Source organism: Rattus norvegicus, chromosome 1 (assembly GCF_036323735.1).
Source record: "Rattus norvegicus strain BN/NHsdMcwi chromosome 1, GRCr8, whole genome shotgun sequence".
Lineage (NCBI taxonomy): Eukaryota > Metazoa > Chordata > Mammalia > Rodentia > Muridae > Rattus > Rattus norvegicus.
In genome coordinates this window covers 52,254,264-52,276,941 of record NC_086019.1, presented here as the reverse complement: position 1 = coordinate 52,276,941, position 22,678 = coordinate 52,254,264, and the positions used below count along the sequence as shown (strand labels likewise).

General features: G+C 40.7%; 1 protein-coding gene across 7 annotated transcripts in view; it reads left to right on the top strand.

Annotated features, from left to right (window-relative positions):
* Nucleotides 1–22,678, top strand: part of Prkn (parkin RBR E3 ubiquitin protein ligase) — a 1,193,833-nt gene that overhangs the window by 153,301 nt on the left and 1,017,854 nt on the right. The window contains exon 1 of one of the 7 annotated variants that reach the window (XM_039088713.2): nt 5,346–5,661. Coding sequence (XP_038944641.1) covers nt 5,661 — 1 coding nt within the window. The 5' untranslated portion in view covers nt 5,346–5,660. 7 annotated transcript variants of the gene reach the window in all.

The window sequence follows — 22,678 nt, the reverse complement described above, 5'->3', positions numbered from 1 at the left end:
CTCCTTATGTTGGGCTTTACCATTTATTATCCTTTGTAGAGCTGGATTTGTAGAAAGATATTGTGTAAATTTGGTTTTGTCATGGAATATCTTGGTTTCTCCATCTATGTTAATTGAGAGTTTTGCTGGATACAGTAACCTGGGCTGGCATTTGTGTTCTCTTAGGGTCTGTATAACATCAGTCCAGGATCTTCTGGCCTTCATAGTTTCTGGCGAGAAGTCTGGTGTGATTCTGATAGGTCTCCCTTTATATGTTACTTGACCTTTTCCCCTTACTGCTTTTAATATTCTTTCTTTATTTTGTGCGTTTGGTGTTTTGACAATTATGTGACGGGAGGTGTTTCTTTTCTGGTCCAATCTATTTGGAGTTCTGTAGGCTTCTTGTATGTCTATGGGTATCTCTTTTTTTAGGTTAGGGAAGTTTTCTACTATGATTTTGTTGAAGATATTTACTGGTCCTTTGAGCTGGGAGTCTTCACTCTCTTCTATACCTATTATCCTTAGGTTTGATCTTCTCATTGAGTCCTGGATTTCCTGTATGTTTTGGACCAGTAGCTTTTTCCGCTTTACATTATCTTTGACAGTTGAGTCAATGATTTCTATGGAATCTTCTGCTCCTGAGATTCTCTCTTCCATCTCTTGTATTCTGTTGGTGAAGCTTGTATCTACAGCTCCTTGTCTCTTCTTTTGGTTTTCTATATCCAGGGTTGTTTCCATGTGTTCTTTCTTGATTGCTTCTATTTCCATTTTTAATTCCTTCAACTGTTTGATTGTGTTTTCCTGGAATTCTTTCAGGGATTTTTGCGATTCCTCTCTGTAGGCTTCTACTTGTTTATTAATGTTTTCCTGTGGTTCCCTAAGTGTGTTCATGTCTTTCTTGAAGTCCTCCAGCATCATGATCAAATATGATTTTGAAACTAGATCTTGCTTTTCTGGTGTGTTTGGATATTCCATGTTTGTTTTGGTGGGAGAATTGGGCTCCGATGATGGCATGTAGTCTTGGTTTCTGTTGCTTGGGTTCCTGCGCTTGCCTCTCGCCATCAGATTATCTCTAGTGTTACTTTGTTCTGCTATTTCTGACAGTGGCTAGACTGTCCTATAAGCCTGTGTGTCAGGAGTGCTGTAGACCTGTTTTCCTCTCTTTCAGTCAGTTATGGGGACAGAGTGTTCTGCTTTCGGGCGTGTAGTTTTTCCTCTCTACAGGTCTTCAGCTGTTCCTGTGGGCCTGTGTCTTGAGTTCACCAGGCAGCTTTCTTGCAGCAGAAAATTTGGTCTTACCTGTGGTCCCGAGGCTCAGGTTCGCTCGTGGGGTGCTGCCCAGGGGCTCTCTGCAGCGGCAGCAACCAGGAAGACCTGTGCCGCCCCTTCCGGGAGCTTCAGTGCACCAGGGTTCCAGATGGTCTTTGGCTTTTTCCTCTGGCGTCCGAGATGTGTGTGCAGGGAGCAGTCTCTTCTGGTTTCCCAGGCTTGTCTGCCTCTCTGAAGGTTTAGCTCTCCCTCCCACGGGATTTGGGTGCAGAGAACTGTTTATCCGGTCTGTTTCCTTCAGGGTCCGGAGGTGTCTCTGGCAGGGGTCCTGCCGCTCCTGGGCCCTCCCCCACGGGAGCCCAGAGGCCTTATACAGTTTCCTCTTGGGCCAGGGATGTGGGCAGGGGTGAGCAGTGTTGGTGGTCTCTTCTGCTCTGCAGCCTCAGGAGTGCCCACCTGACCAGGCGGTTGGGTCTCTCTCTCACCGGGTCTGGGAGCAGAGAGCTGCTGCGGGCCGGGATCCGCGGGTGTGGGACTTCCCTACAAACTTTTAAAATAACTTTCCTACAGTTCTTCTGATGCCTGTGAGTGGGGAACTGTGGCTCGTATTATTTATAAATATATAAATATTATGCATATTTATAGTAACATTTTTATCTTTGACTTTTGAATACATATTTATGCTGATCAGTTTCATTATAACTTAAAGTAGTTGAAAATTAATGTATGGGAATAACACCTTGTTTAATAGTTATAATTATTCATTACATTTAATAATTATTAATACTATACTTGGAGGGAACTGTATATTCTACTGGCTATGAGTAGGGAGTTGTGGCTCTTTTTGTGTATAAACATATAAATATTGTATATTTATAGTGACATTGCTATCTCCGGCTGAGTGAGTCTAGTGGCTGCCTTCTCTGAGACGGGAACCCGTCCCTCTGCCTCCTCCTTCCTAATTTTTGCTTTTGTAACTTTAGTCTTCCTTGGGCTGCCTGTTCCACCTCTCCGAGGAGATACCTGTATTTGTCAGGGTTCTCTAGAGTAACAGAACTTACATAATGAATCTCTTCACACAGACACACACACAGACACACACACACACACACACACACACACTCATACACAAACACACATGCACACACACACATGCACACATGCACATGCACACACACATACACTCACACATACACACACTCACACACACACACACACACACACACACACACACACACACACACGGGGATTTATTAGAATAACTTAGAGGCTGTGGCCATGCTGATCCAACAATGGCTGCCTATGAGCAGGAGGTCTAAGAATCCAGTAGTTGTTTAGTCCACGAGGCTGAGTTTGCTAGAGAAGGCAAGAGCAAATAAGGCAAGGAAAAACCCCTTCCTTCTTCTGTCTATTATGTAGGTTTCCAGAAGAAGGTGTGGTTTGCATTAGAGATGTATCTTCCCACTCCAAATGATTTAATCAAGAAAGACACCACAGGTGTGCCTAGGCATTTGGGTTTTAGTTAAATCCAGTCAGGTTGACAACCAAGAACAGTCACCACAGTTCTCAACTTCCTCTCTTCCTTGTGAGGATCAAGGTGTCTCTTCCGGTTATGCCTCTCTGACGGTAGCAAAAGGTGCAATGATATGAATCCAGAAAACCCAGCCATTGTTAATTGTGGGACCCTGGGCAGATGGCTTAACTGCAGTCCCTTATGCCTCCCTGATGTTTGTGAGATTAGAATCCGTGAAAGCATCTACAGGGTGCCGGAGAAGCGAGAGTCCAGGAGGACTCTGCCTTTCTTCCATGATCCCCTCCTTCCTTTCAGAATTCCACACATGCTGGCAGCCTGTGCCTTGTGAAATTTAGTCTTTAGTCCTCCATTTGCATTGGTCAGTTTTGCCCAGGGTGTAGACATCGGCTTTGCTCTCTATGTAGCCTGCCTGTTTTAAGATCTATTTAGCTATTGGTTTTAATTAAAGTGACGATATTATAAGTCTATATGCTGCCATTTCTAGTTTAATGATTCTTAGTTAAATACTTGCTACTGTACCAAAGAGTCATAAATTTGTAACCATGGTATGAAATAATTTTGTTAGGTAATTTTTATTTAACTTTTTCCACTATTATGCGAGAAGTACCCAGTGTACTTACTTTTTTTGTTTTATTTTTTATTTTACAATGATGATTGTTACATTCTTGAGAATTTGTTCTCTAGTCATTTTAAACATATCTGTTTTGTAATTTTTTTTATAACTGTGCACTACGCTTGGCCATCTTTCTCTGAGCTTGGGTTCAGTACCTGGGTATGTTCTATCCCTTTTACCCCAGATCAGACATGGTGTTCAGCATTTATGGAGAGTGGGGTTTCCAGGGAAACCCAGTGACCTGTTCCTCCTGCCTCAACAAAACACACAACTAGGCTCCCATGCATGCAATTCAGACCCTCACTTTGTGGGGTGAATCTTGTTTATTTTTGTTTGGGGTTTTGCTTCTTATTTCTGTTGTTGGTTCTCTCCCTGGAAAAATCTCAAGCACAAAATGGGTCAATCCCCCTGATACTCAGTGTTCTCCAGTTTCATTTCATTGTGTCATACTTAGGGAGTGACCAATCTCTCAATGTGTCTGGGAGGGCCAACCCAGGGGTTCTTAACTGTATGCCATTCATCAACAGGGTATGCTAGATGTACATTTTATTGCCTAAGTCGAAGCATCTGAAAATCTAATCTTTGTTAGTGGTTTCCTGAGTGGGAAAGCCTCCAGAGCCTCCTCTTTCTTTGTTTCACTCTCCTCTGTCTCCAGGCCTGTAATTCTCTCAGGAAGCTACCCTGGGACCTCCAATCTGTCTGTCTTTTAACACTCCTTGGGTTAGATTTATTTATTGCTGTGGACCAGAGGACACATCCTTATTTGGTCCAGAGGCCTGGGGTAATTGTGTTCTTGGAACATTTCTAAGCTTTCTGTATTTTTTCTAGTTTTAAAAATACTTGTGATGAAACCACCTATTTTATAGGCATATCGCTCCTTTTTATTTCTTCTGCATTTACTCACATTGTTCATATTTTCTTGTTTCAACACTGTTAAAATAGTGAGATGCATCTTGTCGGTTGGTACATTTGGCACTGACATACATCTTTTTGCCTTTTAACTTGTGGGAAAGGTGGACCCCTCCACTCATCACACATGCTTGTTACATACTTACTACATGCTTGTTACATAGTTACTACATACCAGACTCATCTCACTCTAAGTTCTGAAGACACACAAGTGAATCTCAGATTCAGGTAAAAATCGGAGAAAAATAAGCAGACACAAGAGCTAACCCAGGGGTTCTCAGTGGATACACGGTAAGGAAAATCACGAGGCAGCCGAAAGCTGGGAGGTAATACCCACAGCATGCGAAGATCTTCTCATTCTGTCATGGGAGTGCCTGTGCAGAGCCTGAGGAAGTTACCCCTTAGCTATCCCTGGCCTAGCACTAGGGAGAGGAACCTCAGGATGTGGACTGTGGCTGAGGGGCGGGGAGGGAGACTGGCATGCTAGGCTGCCGTGAGCTATGCGGGCAGGAATTGGAGGTCGGATGAGAAAATACTAATTACAGAGAAAAAACAAAACTAGAACAGCAAAGAGGCTCAATATACTCATGATTGGAGTCCCTCAGACCAGAGACCATGTGGCCGAGACAGGACTAACTGGAGGTAGAGAAGCTTGGCTTTGAATAGAGTTTTCACCCTGGCTTTAGATGACTGGGTTTATTTCTCAAGTGGCTATGTTCTCATCTGTGGGGAGAACCCCAGCGAATTTGTTTCTGGGATTCTCCCCAGGAAGTCAGTTATTTTCATTTTAACCTCAATTCTGTTCTCATTTCGAAGAATAAGTGGCATTTTAAATTGAAAAGGCAGGGCTACTATATATGACATACATTCCTCAGTCGAGTTATTACAACCTTGGGATAGTTTGGAATGCAAGAATTCCTTCAGGGCTCATAGAAACCTCCATAAATTGACTGCACTGTCCAAAGGAGAATTTGTCCTGATGAAAGTTTGTAAAGAAGTTTTTTTTTTTTTTTTTTTTTTGTAGCATCATAAAAAGTCTCTTGTAGCTTGCCTGAGTTAGTCTTCCTGAGGTAGCGATGTCAGTCACCCAGCTCCATAGTTGAGAAGCTTGTGAATGAATTGTGTGAAGCCGGGACAATGCATCAGCTGATCCTGACTGTGAAAAGAAGTCACATACAATGAAAGCAGCTCAAGAAGACAGAATTATTGATGAACACAGCCTGCAGTAAATTGTCCTTCTCCAAACCACGATCGCGGCAAATTTCGTAGACTCCAGAGTGTTCCTACCATGACAGGTCACTGTTAACCCATGAACAGTTTGGTTGGCCAAAAATTATCATCAAATGCATCTCTATAAGTAATTTCACTAATTATTATTCATAAGTTTACCGTTTGATACTATGTTTTGTTAAATTACTACCAAATCAGACAAGATGTTAATTTAAATCTCTATCCCTATTTACCTGCCTCAAACATGCATAGTTCATTTACTTTACATTTGCTAATTCAATTATAGAAGGAGTGATTTTTTTTTAAACCATGAGATCTGGCTTATTTTTTATTTAAATAGTATCCTGTAAACTGAACGTTTGGTTGACAAGCTTATAAATATGTGATATAAATACATATTATATATTTATATTACATGTTTATATTCATGTGACTATGATGTAAATATAGGAAATTACTATGTGAATTTGAGTGTGCAGATGTTTATGTAGAACTGGAATATTTTTCTCAGGAAATTGAGTTTTAAAACCAAATAATAAGAGGCATCATTAGAGTGCCTTTAAATTCCACTGCTTGTTCTTTAAAAGTCAAAATTAATATAATCATGAAGAATATGTTTTTCAGTTTCACAGTAGCTCACAGAAATATTTAAAGTTACCCAAAGAAGGGAAGCACCCTTTGTTTACAGATGATGAACTTTAAACACAGCTATACCTAAGTGGGCAAATCCGCAGTCCTTCCTCCATCCACTCTGCTGAAGAAGCTAGCCCTCTCCTGTGGGTGATCATGGCGAAGAGGACATGATTTCATGTGCTCACTTACAGTTTGGGAAATGTGATGGGTTTAATGATGTACTTTCCCTTTGTGAAATGTGTGTAGATAGAAATAGAAATAATGAATAGAACTCTTGAGTGGCGGTGACAGTTCTGATGGAAACGACAGTGGGAATGCAGACGCGAAATCACCCCCTGCTGAAATTGCTGCAGCAGCGTTCATTAGATGCCGTTCTTAAGCAGAGCTGGGTATTGCAAACGAGGAAAATATTAATCATGGATTTGCCCTGGATTTTTTGGGGGGTTAGTCTAGCATGAGTGTTTATATTCAGGCTCCAAAGAGTAGCTTGCTAGGTATTCAGAAGTTAAGAGCAATTTAGATTTAGGCTGTTTAAAGCTCATTTGTGAAATGCGCATACCGTTTGAGCTGTTTTAAAAGATTTGCTTAGCTCGTCATTGGATCAGAATAATTCTGACACTCTTAATCTTCTCTTTCCACTAAGAGTCTTAGGCTTTTTTTTTTCATTTAGAGATGGAATGACAAAATTGAGTAAGTAATTTACCAGAAATAGGGGAGTAAGAGAAAATTTGTGCTCAGGGAAGAAACATACATTAAATCGTATTTGTGGAAAATAGAGGCTGTTGTGAGACAATACATACCCTCTCTCCCTTTCATGTGAGTTTGGATGGATATTATAAATCCATTTAGTTTATAGCAGGAAATGCAATGAGTTCTATAGAAACCCATTACAGAGATTCAAGTTTGTTAAGCTACAGGACTGCAGTGACCAAGGGCATCCCAACACTGGAGGCCATAATTCAGGTGTTGCAAGAGTAGCAGAAGAAAGGCGTTTCTCCTCACTGACTGCTGTCCTATATATACTGTGTTAGCTCAGCAAGGCTTGCCTGGGTTTTAACACCATTTTTAGTATGGTTGGATGTGAGATGTTTATATGATGCTTACCATTCATGTAATTGCTCATAAAATGGAATTCACTTTTTGTTTGTTAATGTAAAACTGTGGCTGGTGATTTGCCCACACTGTAAGTGACTGAGAGTCTGAGTACTTGGCAGAGGAGGACAAGTGACTTTGCTTATGTGCACTCCAAAGCTGAGCTTGCCCACACACCTTGCCCTTACCTTGGGCCCTTTGATGCCTTCCTTTACTGCACTGACTCCTGAAGGATAGTTTGGACCTACGGATGAAGATGTCCTTCTCTAGCAGCTGTTGGCCAAGAACAGCAGAAATCTCTTTTAAACATAGAAACATTTTGTTTTAACTTAAGAAATACTGTTTTTTCCCCCTTCAGTTTATTTGGTTATAGATTAGGTATCAAATACATTGAAAGTAAGTCTATTTGGACTATGCCCATGAACTAGTTACAGGGAAATTGAATAAACAAGATGGGCTCATTTCTAGCAGGTCAGCTTACAGTTTTTTAACATCAGAAAAGTCAGTATTACTCTATACAGAACCGTTTTGATCTGCTTCATATTTATATTAGCATCAAACAATAGTAATGTAATGTATTCTGAGCATCCATGGGATGTGACATACAGGATGTGACATACATGGGACAAAAACATACAGCTACACCAAGGAAGTGGTCACTTTTCTCCCCAGGTGCGCGCTCTCTCTCTCTCTCTCCCTCTCTCCCTCTCTCTCTCTCTCTCTCTCTCTCTCTCTCTCTCTCTCTCTGTAAACGAAAGGAGGGCATAGATTTGAGAGAGAGCCGGAGAACAAGGGACGGTATGTTGGGAGGGTTTGGAGAGGAAAAATAAGGGAGAATTATGTATTATTATTAAAATTTTTTAAAAAGTCCAAAAAATTAAAATGGAAACGGGAGTGGAGATGATGTGCTCTGGTGGGGGGCGGTGTTGGGGGAGGAGATGGGGCAACCACAGCAGGGATCTTATTTCTTGTCAGTTCTTCTTGAGGCAGCGGAGGGGGACGAGCGTCAGCAGAGGTAAGACTTGGTCTTACAAGACACTTAGAGATGCTGTATAATAATAAAAAGTTTACTTCTCTAAGCTACCTGGCTACTGTAGCTGACCTGCCTTCTGTGATCCTCTGAGGCCAGAAACTGCAGTCTCTGGCACTTAGCACCTCTTCCTCAAACAGCAAAGGATTAAGTAAACAGCCTTTGTACTCTCTCAGCAGGGACTGTGCTGCCCTAACTGCTAGTGGAAGTCTCAGGAAGAAAAAGGGACACTTTGAAAAGTGATTAAGGCATTTATTATTAAGTTTTTTAAAAAGGGGGGAAAGTGAAAAGATCCTAAGTGGGGAAAGGCAAAAAATTCTAGTAAGGGAAAAATTCTACTCTCTTCTCTTTGTCCTCAGTACTTACATATCTTTCAGAATACATGATCACATGTTTAAAAGTTCATCACAAGTTCACACAAAGAATCAAATCATAAGTTGAAATAGAAGTTTACAACATAGGGTGTTTACATGCATATCCATTAGGAATAATTATCTGGCTAAACATCCATCACCTGTCTCAGCTCCACAGGTTCACTGAAGGTTTAAAACCATAACTAAGTTATTAGTGAAGTTTTGTATAGATAAACCCAGTCAATATTTTATCCTCTGTCCTAGCACCTATAATAAATCATTAGTTCCCTTTCTATGACCTTTGGTTAACTGTTTTACAACCTCTTCTAAGAGCAATTAACTAGTGACACTTGGGAGACTGGCAGAGTTCTCGTTGCACTTTTGACTATTAGAAAAGGACTTAATAGCAGTCCCCCTATAAAAGAGCTTAGTAATCACTGATATAATTTTAGGAATCCTTATAGGATCATCATTAAGACTTAGGAAGTCATTTGTCTATATAACATCACCACAGGACAGTACATCTTCATAGATCTGCAGAGATCTGCTCCAAAATGGGTGAACTAATACCTAGTTATTGTTATATATGTTCAATAAAAACAGGAAAAGCATATTAATAGCAGGAATCTTTCCTAAAATGAATTCTCTTATGGCCTTGTTCCATAAGAGTGAATCTGTTGCAGGTTATATTATAATCTGAAGCAGACCATCTCAGGAAGATCACCTGCTAGATATTAGCTTGTCCTATTATGTCTCCTGACTTTCTGGCCACACAAATTCAGAAATAAATGGATAAAAAGCCCTATAAAACCCAATACTATTTAAGGCTCTGTTTCTTTAGTTTTACACAAAAGGCAAAGTTGCCCTTCCTTAAGTTTTGAAAGGGCACAACTGGCCCCTGACTTATGGGAATCTATTCTTGGACACTTCACTGTCTATTTTCAAGCAACATTTTGTCAATGTGTGCCTCTGAGTTGCAGAAGGTTCCATGTGTGCAATAGCCAAGACTACTCTATGACACCTGGTTTGCAGCACAGGTAACTGACCTTTGAGGAATTATTTGGTATACATGTAGAATGTGTTTAAGAAGCAACTGTAAGTTAGCCTTTGAATTGTAAGTTAGGGTAATGAATAAACTCTTGAGAGTCTTCAATCATTGAGAACCATTTTCTAACGCATTAACCATATGTACCTGTTGAAGAATTTACAGTCAGAATGCAGTAGTTACTACCAGAAAGAAGAAATGGAATCTGCTAGAGTCTTGCAGAGCTGCTCAAATCAAGTGAGCAATCTTCAGTAAGAGCTTGCATGTGTGTTCACAAACATATCTGCCTTAAGAGCTTATATATGTGTTCATAAACATACAGTTAGCTACTTAATTAAGATAGGTGCCCATACTAAAGAATGCCTAATTTTCATGTTGTAGTAATGACACTTTTTACAACATTTTGTGTAATGTGAACTGAGCCTGCTGTAGAACAGTTCTGACAGTGATGGACTTATCTTCTCAAATGATTTAGATGTTTGTTAGCAAAGACTGTCTTAGAAGCTCTCAGTCTCTGAAAGCAGATCTGAAAAGTAAGTCTCAGTGTGTTCAACTGCACAACCCTGACCTGTTTTACTATTCATACATGCTTCTGGCCTCTGGTAGTAAATAAGCTCTGTTGAAGATGCCATGAAGCAAACTGGTGAGATTTAACTGTTGTTTTCCCCATATTTGTACATTTTCTCATAAATCCATTGATAACTATAGCCATTTCTGTTACTAAAATCTGAACGTCTGATAGGTAATATAATTCATGAACTTGGGTGTAGACAAGATTTCAAATGACGTAACATCGTGATTTGTGTCCCTTTTGTTTAGTTCACTGACCTGCCTCACTGACACATTACAGTAAGTATCTACTGCAGCACGGACCACTTTGTAGAACTAGAACGATTGAGATTATTTCGTGAAAGAAGCAAGGGTCTAGTTCAGTGGCTTTGAGATCACGCTGCACAGTGGAATTATTTAAGAAATTATAAGGACGTCCTAATACCTGAACTCTACCTCCAGGGACTCTGATTTAATTGTTGTAGTTTGCAGCATGGGCAGTAGGGTATCTCAAGTGCACTACCAGATTTCATATAAAGCAATGTTTGTGAGCTGTGAGTTTTGCTAGGAATTAAAATATTCATATGAAGACTCCTGAGAGTCTCCTTGTCATCCTTACATGTTTGCCCAGACCAGAGAGAAAGAATGGATTCCCCGGAAGTCCCAGAAGCATTTCTGGGAAATGCTCTTTAAAACACACGCAGACACACACACACGCACACACACACACACACACACACAGAGTTATACACACATAGATACACACATGCATACACACATACACACATATACATACAAACTCACATAATGCACATATACACACATATGCATGCATATACGCACATACACACATACATACACATATATACTCACATACATATGCATATACACACATTCACATGCATACACACAAGCACACACACATTATCAGCAATTGGTATCAGCACATTTCAATTATTTATGTATATATCATTGATTTATTTAACTCCTGTTCTTAGCAGAATTCTTGTAATTCAGAAAAGCCAAATAAATATACTTTACAGGATGTGATTGAGAGGTTCCAGTAAGAAATGTTTTCCAATCTTCTGATTTCAAATAATGATGTAGGGGCACATCTGAGTCTTATGAGAGACTACTTTCCTGTCCAGTCACAAGGATAAGACTTTCATTTCAAGTCTCCTTCAGCCACTTGGCCTGCTCCCTTTGATCCTCTTGGATCCTCAAGACTTGACTTCTGCCTTCTCCCTGGATAGGCAGACATTGTTCTAAGAGACACCCACGGCTCAGACTGCACACAGGTAAAGCACCCCTGAGCCATGAAAGAGGATACAAATGCTTACTGTTTCTCAAGTTTCAACTCTTTCAGGGACTTTTTATTTCTCAGTGGTAGATAAGTACATGAAAATGTAGTTGATAGGTAAGTGTAAAATCCAGCGTGAAGCTCCACATATTCAGAATGGCTGTTGGAGATATGCAGGCTTCATGTGTGGTTGATTTGGATGTGTGATTACTTTTATTTGCAAACTCTTTATAATAATGTTTTAATTAAAATAAATAAATATAAAATAATTTGTAATATGTATAACCCAAATAATCAAATGAGTGGAACCTGTAACTTACTGCCCAACCTGCTTTTCCCATTGGATCTTACATGTCTGCTCATGTGTAGAGTGTGTGTGTGTGTGTGAGAGAGAGAGAGAGAGAGAGAGAGAGAGAGAGAGAGAGAGAGAGAGAGAAAGAGAGAGAGAGAGAGGAGAGACCGACAGAGACAGAGACAGAGAGAGACTGAGGATTGAACCTAGCACCTAGCCCATAATAATGAATTGCATACCACTGAACTATATCCCCAACCTTTTTTGACAATACACGCATCCCTCAACGTTGCTAAGGTTTGTAAACTCTGTTCAGCAAGATAGAAGCCAAAGTGCTGTCAGAGGTGTGTTGGGACCAGCCGGGCAAAGAGGCTTAGAGACAATAACTGGGCTTGAAACTTTTTCTTGTTCTGCTCATTACTTTTGTGGTTTTTAGTTTACAGCTTTTCCAACTGGTCTACAGTTATCAGAAATACAGTGTATTCCCCCCTTTTTTTCTTTGAAATTTTATATATTTAAAGTTAAGCTGTGGTTATCCTAGTTTATGAATATAGGGCTGGTTCCCACCTCCCTCTCTGGTCTCTGGGCCTGATCTTTGACAGCCTGGTAATGAAGAGCCTGCGGTCAGCATCTCTCCCATCCTGTGAGGGTTTTTATTTATTTATTTTTATTTTTTGTTCATTTTCTTTGTTTTCTTGTCTGTACCCTGCTGCTTGCTCTGCCTAGTTTCTATTTACACCTTCCTCTTCCAGACTTTTGAGAACTGGCTCAAGTGTAATCTCATCTGCAAGGCTCTCTTCGTCCCAAGCACCGGAGACTGTAACTCTGACAGAGCAGTTCTCTCACAGTAGTGTCTCCCACCCTAAGGGACATTGCTAGGTAGGCACAAGGACACGGTGACCTTCATTGCTGAGTAACTGCAGTGTGTCCTCAACTTTACAGGATTAGTGAGTGACGGGTTTGAATCTGGAAGATTTTATTCTATAATTGTCCTTAAGTTTATTGTTATTGCTAATGAGAGCAAGATATGTGCTTTGAAAACCAGCAGATTTCATAGTACACATAAAGGCACAGAACACCCTCCACTGAATTTTATAGCCTTTCTGTATACACATGATAATAATGGTGACTGTGTTGTTATTTTCAAAGAAGGTATCATGCAGCTTGAGGGGCTTTAGGACAGACTTTGAACTCCTGGTTTTCCTCCCGAGTGCTGGGATCACAGATGCTCACCACTACGTCTGGATCATAAGAGTAAATTTGTAATAATATTATTATACTTTATTCATGAAAAAACCATCAGCATTTGTGATGACATTAGATACACGGTTGATACAGAAAGCCATCCCCCTCCCAGATCTTCTGTTGTTTAAAGAGTTATGAGATCCTATAGATAGTACAGGATGAAGTATCTTATTATTATTTTAGTTATTGAGTTAGCTGAAAAAGTGAACTGCCCACTGCTAATTGAGGCTCATTAATTATTTCTAGAATATGTAATCAGCAGCATCATATAAGCTCTGAGTAATCTTCAAGGTAAAATGCCCTCTCCTCCCTGTCTCGAGTAAAGGAATACTTTGTACCCTGGATTATTCACTTGTATGTGATTTCCCTGCCCCTGCAACTGTGGTGATGTCCAGGAAAGCTTCAGCTGTTGTGGGGATAACATAGCTCTTTTCAGCAAGAAAGCTGCAAGGAAAATGATGAGAGGGACATTTTTATTCTTCCACTTTAATTTGTCACATACTCATGCGCTGGATGGATTCTTTGAAGAGCCCTAACCTATTTGCACACTTCCTGGCTGCTTGGCATGCTGACAGGCAGTGGACACGTTCACTGGCCATTCTGAGATATCCCCTAACATAACACAATGCAGGAGGCAGACTTCAACTCTGTCCCACTTGAAATGTGCAGTACACTGGCAGTTTTCTTTCAAAAGGCAAGCAAACAAACAAAACCTCCCTATGGCTGTTAACCTTTTCTCCGCCAAAGTCTAGAGATCAAGTATTACCAAAGGTTGATGGACTTGGCAGGAGAGCTGCCACTATTGAGTGTCTGTGTACCAGGGCAGGCTGAGTTCTGTAGAGTGTTCTTGAGAGAGAACTCATTTCCCTAGAGATCCCATATTATGGGCTTTTTATATTATCTCTTTAGTCACATATATTAGTCTTCAGACTACTTGAGGAATCTAAATGGGCTTAGATTCCATTTCTACTTCAGTCGCTACCTTCTCTACACTTTGAAGATTTACACATAATATTTTAGTGTCTATGTCCCACGAGAACCATGAGCAGGCATCAGTAGACTGCCCACCAGAGTGTGCGGCTCAGCATGTGTTAGCACGGTTAGCACCACCATGTTCTAGGAGGTCACATAAACTGTACTTCAAGGGAACTGGCACATACGTATCTAGGATGTCTTCAAGAGCCATGTCCGAGTCTCTGACAGTCACTTGAATTCCTGCTCATACATCTTAACAAGAGCTGGAGGCATAGTGAACAAGACAGAGGAGTGATTGCTTCAGTCCTGATAAGAAAAACAAAGGAACATTCAGTTAGGAAGGCAAACTATAAAGGAAAAAAATGTAGCTAAAATTTGTAATTAATCTTTTGTTTTGTTTTTACTGTACAAAAGAATCGAAGTGTTCATCATAAAAAAAATGAATAGGAAATGGTATTGTGTTATTTATTACAGATGTTAGTTATATTAAAATTGCTCTGTGGGAGCATTGTTCCTCTTAGACAATGGGTTGCTCCATTCAGTACAATAATAATAATAATCTAAGTGATCGTAAGGGACTTGGCGTGGAGAGGAGCTGGAGCAGGGGGTTGTTATTTCATTGTAAGTGGCCACGTCTACGTCAACGCTGAGTGTTGCCTCTTCACCTGGAGAACGGCCCGCACTTCCACCACACTGAGGAAAGCATTCTGTCCAGGCAATCGCCAGCTTCTACGAAAACACAGTCTTGGCAATCCTTGGCTTTGCGTAGGAACAAGTGTTATCCTCTCAGGAGATGCACTTCATGTTCTTAGCCAGTTCAGTGGATCCACTCACAGGGGGTGGGAGAGCATGTTCCAGTTTTCATCCATCGTGAAATTTTAACTATAACTGGAAAAAATATTGAAATATCCTTAGTTACTGGACCATTCTGTTTGGGGCTGAATAAATAAAAATGCCTATTTATGTATGTATGTATGTATGTATGTATGTATGTATGTATGTATTTATTTATTTGTCGTATTTGTCTCAGCAGCTGGGAACTGGCTGTTGTGGTTTGGCAGTTTCCAAGATTAAAATAACATGGTTTCGGTCTGACACGAGCTATCCAGGAGCTTCGTCGTGCCCTTTCTCACCCACTGTGAAGACCTGTTGTATGTGAGATCAAGTCTTGACCCTAAGAATGAATGGCTTGGCAGACCAGAGTATTGCTCTTGTTGTTGTTTATGTGTGTGTGTCTAGGTGTGTGCCTGTTGTGCCTGTGTGTATCTCTGTGCACGCATGTGTGTCTAAGTGTGTGCATGTGTTTGCATATTTCTGTGTCTGTGTGTGTGTCTGCATGTGTTCATATAGTTTTGTCAATGTTATATGAAGTAGTTCACACAAGTAAGCAAGCTGGCAGCAAGCAGGGCTTCCAAGCAGCACTAACTGCCTTCTAGCGGGAGCAAAGGCTGGCATTTTACATTCAAATTCCTTTCGAATCTCATAGTTAAAATCATTTTGTATTTTGCACCATTTTATTGAAAATAAATGACCCGTATGGTAAAACAAGGAACACCATTTTTACATCGGGACTCTGAGTGGAAATCCTGTCCTAGGGTGACTGTCAGGATCCCCTTTGTAAGGGCAGGTCTTAGCTCACTTGCATCAGAGGAAGGCGGTTTACTGTTGTCACCTTCAAAATAATTCATCTTTAATGATTTGATGTATCTGTATATAAATAGTATTTCAAGAAAAAAATCTGTGAATTATGCATGACTCACTTAACCTAAATATAAGCTTGAGTTTTAGATCAGCTAAGTTCAGGCATTCTTCTCATATTCCCTTTGAGTTGACCCTTAATATTCAACTATTTAGGAAAGCTGGAAAATCACAGCTGATAGTTTGACCACACATTCTCAGTTACCTGTAAGTGTAGTCAGTAATCTCGAACAGTATGTTCAGAAATGCATTCTCTGTGCTAAATAGACTCCGAGGGCTACTAATGGAGTGGAAGTTGTAAAGGAATAAGTAGTAAGTGCTTTGAAATTATATTTTAATGTTGAGGTTAACTATACATTTGTAGTAGGTTTAATGGATATGTTTGTACAAATAGGCATTTAGGAAAATATGACCATGATGTTAAAGCTGCTGGGTTAAACTTTATTTATTGTTCATAACAATTGTGCTCCCAAAGCATTGTAAAAATTCTTGGAAGTTTAGCATCTTGTCCCTGGGAGTTAATCATTCTTTTTCAATTTGACCTTCGGTAGTGATTTTGTGGCCATCCACAGATGTGGGGTTCCTTTTGCATGCCCGAATGTCACTGTGAAGCCTAAGCATCTTCCTTTTCTCTCATTCTGGCTACAGGCTTCTGTGGTTCTTCTAAGGCTTGAGAACCTCAGAGATCCTGTGCTATCTGTAAGAATTTGAGTGTTAACCTGGGTTCTTGTGGTTGACAGATCTTTGGAGAGATAACATGTACTGGCATCTCTGAGCTGTCTTTCAGACGAAGGAGTTGAATGACAGGTCTCCTGCATGATTAGGCCTTGAGGGCTTTTAGTGTGTCAGTAAAAACTCTCACTGAGTGACTTCCATTTATCGGTTGTTTGTTAGGTTTATGATAATGGTCTACTACTGCATTTTAATTTTCCTCGGATGCGTGCCACTTGATGTCACTTGACAGCTGAAAGAAACAAAGACTATAAAGATAGAATTGTTTAACCACATCATACAAGTGTCTCTGTCACACCCTTTGAACTGTGGCTTTCCCTTCTGCCCTGAACCTACTCAAACCTGTTTTTTCTGGCTTCTTAGTGGATTCAGTAATTAAGCTACCATGTGTTCAGTAATTCAACTAATATGTCTTAACACCTATAAAATGATGGTTGTATTTTGCTCTGTGCAGAAAATAACCCATGAATGAAAAAGCTCCTACCTTCTTCAAGCTTAAAGTCCAGTAGGGATATTCATCTAGATTTGTAATTGTGGAATAAACCTTTAAACAATGCATATCTAGTAATGGCCAGACATATCTAGTGAATGATCTCTGTCAATCTGTAATTTACAAAAAAAAAAAAAAAAGAGGGGGGAGGTCATTTTCAAAACCACTGGACAAACTCTGAGGCTGCATTACAGTGCTAGCAAAAGCAGTGAACTGGGTGTTTTTAATCTTAAGGAATATTTTTTTCTGAGTGGTGGTTAGAACTCCACACTGTTTTTCCTTTCTCTCAGGGTCAAGGTTTATATTTAATTCTGAAGACAGGGGAAGTCACTGGATGGCTTAATAATGGGATGACATCACTACTCTTGTTTTTCAACTGCCACTCATGTTCTTGGAGCAGTGTGTGGCAGGAAGCATGTGTAGTAGGAGAAACAATAGTGGATATTGCACTGATCTGGGAGGAAATGACTCTGAAATAGAGGGGCAGGAAGAAGGCCGAGAAGAAGAAAGGGTGTTAGTGTGTAACATCCTCTCAGTAGATGCTGAGGGCTGGGAGTAGAGGAATACCCCAGTACCAAGAGCTCCAGCTCATATTACTGACTTCTAGGTCATAACCTGTTTGCAAGCCCCAGATATTTGGCATACGTGTTAGAGCCTCTCACTCTGGCTGCGTCACTGAAGCAGCACAGAACTGACGCATAATGGTTATCTTACAGAAGCACAAACTTAGCTATCCAATCTTTCTGTCAAATAAACCACACACTGTAACTAAATTTGAAATCATTTTCTGTTTTTTCCAGAGCCTTTTCTCTCCCCTTAAGCTGGTGTACAACATTTCCACCCTGAACTGTTACTGTCCTTAACGTTTATGTTAATCCTGTTACGTCTTACTCTTTCCCGCACTGGTCCTTAGAGGGAAGCAGAGGAGTTTGTGAGGACACACACCACTAGGCCACCTTGTCAGTTTCCGACTGTGTAAGTTTAGAGTTGTGGCTGGGAATTCACAGATTCCAAAAGTTGCCTGGTGATGCTCAACTGATTTCTCTGGATAATACTAGGAGAAAAGTAGTGGATTCTGCTTATTTTATTCGCGGCCTGCCATGATCTTTTGTGATTTCATCAGTTTGTATAGTCATCATCATCACAGCTGATGCCACACATCTCACCAAATTACAATTACAAATACAATTATAAACAGGGTGACAACAGACATGTTGTAAGTATTCACTTGTAAGTATGGAAAGGACTCCTATAGAGCATACTAGATGCACAGCTGCCAGGGCCGGGGCAGTGTGAGCATGAGCCCTCGGTGGTTTTCAGCATTCCCTGCGAGCCGGTTCACAGGCGTCTTGCCACACTCCTTCCAGCAGGCTATGAAATCCCCATCGTTTCATGTCTTCCTGCTGACTTGGTGTCTTCAGGGTTTTGTGTTTTCGCTGGTGAAGTGGAGTGTCTTCTGTATGGGCAGTGGTTATTCAGGTTGTGTACACTGTATGCTCTGTCTTTTCTCCGTTTCCTGTGGAGTTATAATTTTCAGTGTCGTGGCTGGCATGAAGAGCACTTGCTGCTCTTTCAGAGGATTCTAGTTCGATGTGCGATACCCATGTAGTGTCTCTCAACTCCCGGTAAATCCAGTTCAGGGGATCAGATGTTCTTTTCTGGTCTCTGGGGAACACCAGGCATGCAAGCGGTACATATATACATGAATACGGGGAGCCAAATACACAAAATTATAAAACAACCTATCCTCTCATTTACAGACTCCTGTGGTATCTGTCAACCATCAAAATGCCATCTCTTTATAAAGGCTTTGGCTCTGGCCCACCATTGTGTTATTTGTTCCTATACCAATACTAAACTCTTTAAAAAAAAAATACTGCCTTGCCTAGCAAGCGCAAGGCCCTGGGTTCGGTCCCCAGCTCCGAAAAAAGAACCAAAAAAAAAAAAAAAAAAAAAAAAACACTGCCTTGAGCCAGGCGGTGGTGGCACACGCCTTAACCGCAGCACTCAGGAGAAAGACACAGGCAGATCTCCGAGGTAGGGCCAGCCTGGTCTACAGAGTGACCAAGTTCCAGAACAAACAAGGATGCACAGAGAAACCCTATCTTGAAAAACAAAACCAGAAAATGCTTTTATTTCACCTTTATACTTATTTATGGGTCTTCTGATTTCTAGGCTTCCTGGCCACTCCTTTGGATTAAGTCCTGTGAACCCCAATTCCACGAATCTCTTCTATTACCGTAGATTTAGGCAAAGCTCTCGAATCTAACTTCCCTTTTTATGGACTCAGATACATCACTAGTGTTGGCAAGGGGGCCCAACTCCAGGCTTCAGCTCTGTGGCAGAGCAAGAGTGAGTGTTTATTCAATATGCAGGCATTTATAGCCTGTTCTCTTCATGTCTACTCCCCGGGGTTGGCTCTCTTTCCCTAGATCTCCCTTCCTTTCTCGTATCGGCCTAAGATTGGAGCAGGAGGATTACTGCCCAGTTCCAACAACCATGTCAATGAGATCTCTTCTCGGTTGCTTTTAATCTTTTTGATTGAAAGCAACCCATATATTCCTCATGACACTGAAAGACTCTTAGTTCAGCGTTACGACCATTGCACAGCCCCTTCTGTAATTCATTTCCTGACCAGCACAGACTGCTTCCTGTAGCACACGAAAGCGACTCTGCTCTCTTAGCGTAGCTTTGCCTAGTTTAGACTTTATACTGGGGGGTCAAGCCTCAGAGGCAGGCAAATGTCTACTAATAAGCTCTGTCCCTAGCCCTCTTTCCACTTTTTATTTTGAGACGTTCTCTCCTTAGCTTGCCCATGCAGACCCTCATCTGTGTGGATATTCTGTAGTCCAGGCTGGCCTTGAACTCAGTCTGCCTTGTGTAGCCTAGGCTGGCATTGAATCTATGAAGCTCCTTCTGCAGCCACCTGAGACTGTAGACATGTGTAGGCCCAAGTGCTTAGTTTGCTTTGTATAATTGCAGGTATAATGTTGATTTTTCTCACCTCTCTTTTATTTCCTCAGTTATTATTAAGGCTTACTTTATATTCAAATGATTAAAATATTTGAACTGTCTTCTTCTGCTTGGGTATATTTTGTTGAATTATGTTTTTAATTATCTATCATAGTTGTAATTCTCCTCCATTAGGAATTTATTTAAGTATTCCCTGTGGTCAGACGCACACTTGGTTGTTGAGAGCGATTCACGAGGATGAAAGCGTGCACATTGCTTTTCTGAATAATACCAGACGCCCTGCCCAGGAAATAGTAATGCATGCTCAAGTTATTAACGTACTGATTTCATGCTTCAGAAACGTTCTCCATGAAATGTTACACTTCATTTTTATATCAAGGAAGAAAATATGCAACTGTGTCTCTATCTTTAGATCCCTTTAATCTTGGACTATTTACTATATGAACATAAGAATAGGTAGCATACAGTGGTAGAGCGCTTACCTAGGAAGTGCAAGGCAGGCCCTGGGTTCGGTCCCCAGCTCCGAAAAAAAGAACCAAAAAAAAAAAAAAAAGAATAGGTAGCATAAACTATTATAGGGAAATTAAAATGGGGTGGGGTTCAGAAACACTGGACAGATTAAAGTTGAATGATCACACAAACTTTTAGGTGTCTTGTGGATTTGCGAGATGAAGAAAAAAAAAAACCCTAGATTTAATCATCTCCCATGTGTTTCCAGGTCTATAGGATGCCATGAACCCACTTCTGTCAGAAAGTGTGTTAGTTTGATTTTGAAAGAAGTTTTGATTTCAATCAGAAATTTTTATTTACAGTTCTTAACTGGGAAATGTAAGTGCAGCATGACAGGGTTATTTAGCTGAAAGATGCGCACAGGCGTTAGCTTCGCCGTGATCTTCTCGATGACTGCTCTGCTTGCAAGGCTTCGCTTTAATGGAGCCACCAGGGCTCAAATGCCACTGGTCAGTCTTGAGTTCCACATATTAATGTCGAGTAGTGTTTAAGGGAAAGATCAGGCAGTGTCCTTCAAGAGACCTACTGAAGCTCTTGTTGTTAAAAAATAAAAAGTACCATTCCTCTTCTGCCACATGCTCTATTCCCCCTCCCGCATCATTCTTTCTCCATTGCCAGTCTTCCTTAAAACTATATATTTTTCCTCTACTTTTCCTCCATTGCAAGGATCCATTGCAAAGCTGGGGAGACGGCTTGGTGCTTATGAGCACTTATGTCTTTGTAAGTGATCTCAGGGATGGGGGATCCAGCAATCTCTTCTGAGCTTTTCAGGGACGTGGTGCGCGCGCACACACACACACACACACACACACACACACACACACACACACACACACAGTATAAAATGAATAAATCTTTTAAAAGTTTTTGAAAAAAATGTAAAAATGTATCATGTCTTGGTCTCTGGCATTGCATGGGTCTTCATGAGATCTGTAGTAAATCTTCCTGTTTACCTAAGGGTGTCCCCCCTGTAGAGTTGTCAGCCTGTTTCTTATCTGCAGAGGGTGCCACTGAGAACAAGGGTACCCAGGCCATTCCACCACTCTGCGTCTCTGGTCAGCCCTCAGCATCAATTTTAGTAGACACTACCCAGTCCCCAGTCTCGACACTTGCACATGACACTTCCTGTTTGCATTCAGAGCTTCGTTAGGTTCAAAATGCTTGAGGTCTGCTCTAATGCGAAGGGATTGTCGTGTTGGTCATTAAACCTCCTGAACACAGACTCTATCAACACAGACTTACCTTGTAGAGCATAAGGCTTACTAAGTAAATTCATAAAAACAGTTTTGGACGTAATGTTAATATCTTCCCATTAAACTTCATGAACTCAGCCTGTTAGCACAGACTTTACCATATGAGACATAAGTTTTAAAATAATTTTACTAAGTAAATTAATAAAGACTACTTTGTAAGTAATATTAATATATCCAAAGAAGCCTAGTTTTTGAAGTCCTTTTAAGCTTGGTATTTTGATACATTGAAATTATTGTGCAGCTGGTATTTCAATTGCATATTGCTTTTAATTAAGAGAGAAACTTTGCTGGTAAATGTGCCTTTTGTTTGTGTGTTTTGACATACACCATTTATTTTAAGGAAACAGACTTGTTACTAATTCAGTCTCAATGACTGAAACTACTAGGATTTCATATTCTATGAGAAGTCAGCTGGTCTTTGAGGCCCCGCATTGCTTCTATTGTCCTGAGCTTTGACATCAACTGCACTGGAGAATGAGACCTGCTTTGAGGAGAACTGATTTTATACTCAGGGCGAAGGAGTGAAGAGGCCAAGGTGATAACAGAAACCTGCCCAGTTGTGTAAATGCTTGACCAAGAACTGCTGGCTGAGCTCCAGAATTGCTGTAGCTAGGACCCAGCACAAGGTAACGCCATCTTCAACTGGAAAGGAAACCATCCTCTCCTTATTCATTCAGGTACTGTTTGTAGCTATATTGTCAGGGGTAATTTTTTGGTAAGGATTTATTTTGATTAAAATCTTTTAGAAAGGATGATACATTCATACATTTTATCAGAGATCTGTCATAAGCAATCTAAATTAATACAGAGGATGTCTCCTGAAGCAAATGAATGGTCTTTTAAGTTGCCAGTGGTTTCCCTCAGCTAGAGACTCCTTGGAAGTTCATCACTTTCAGAAAGCGCCAGGTAGCCACAGGCTGCTGAGCACTTTGGACACCACCAACAGTAATGTGGAAGCAAGTTAAAAGCATCAG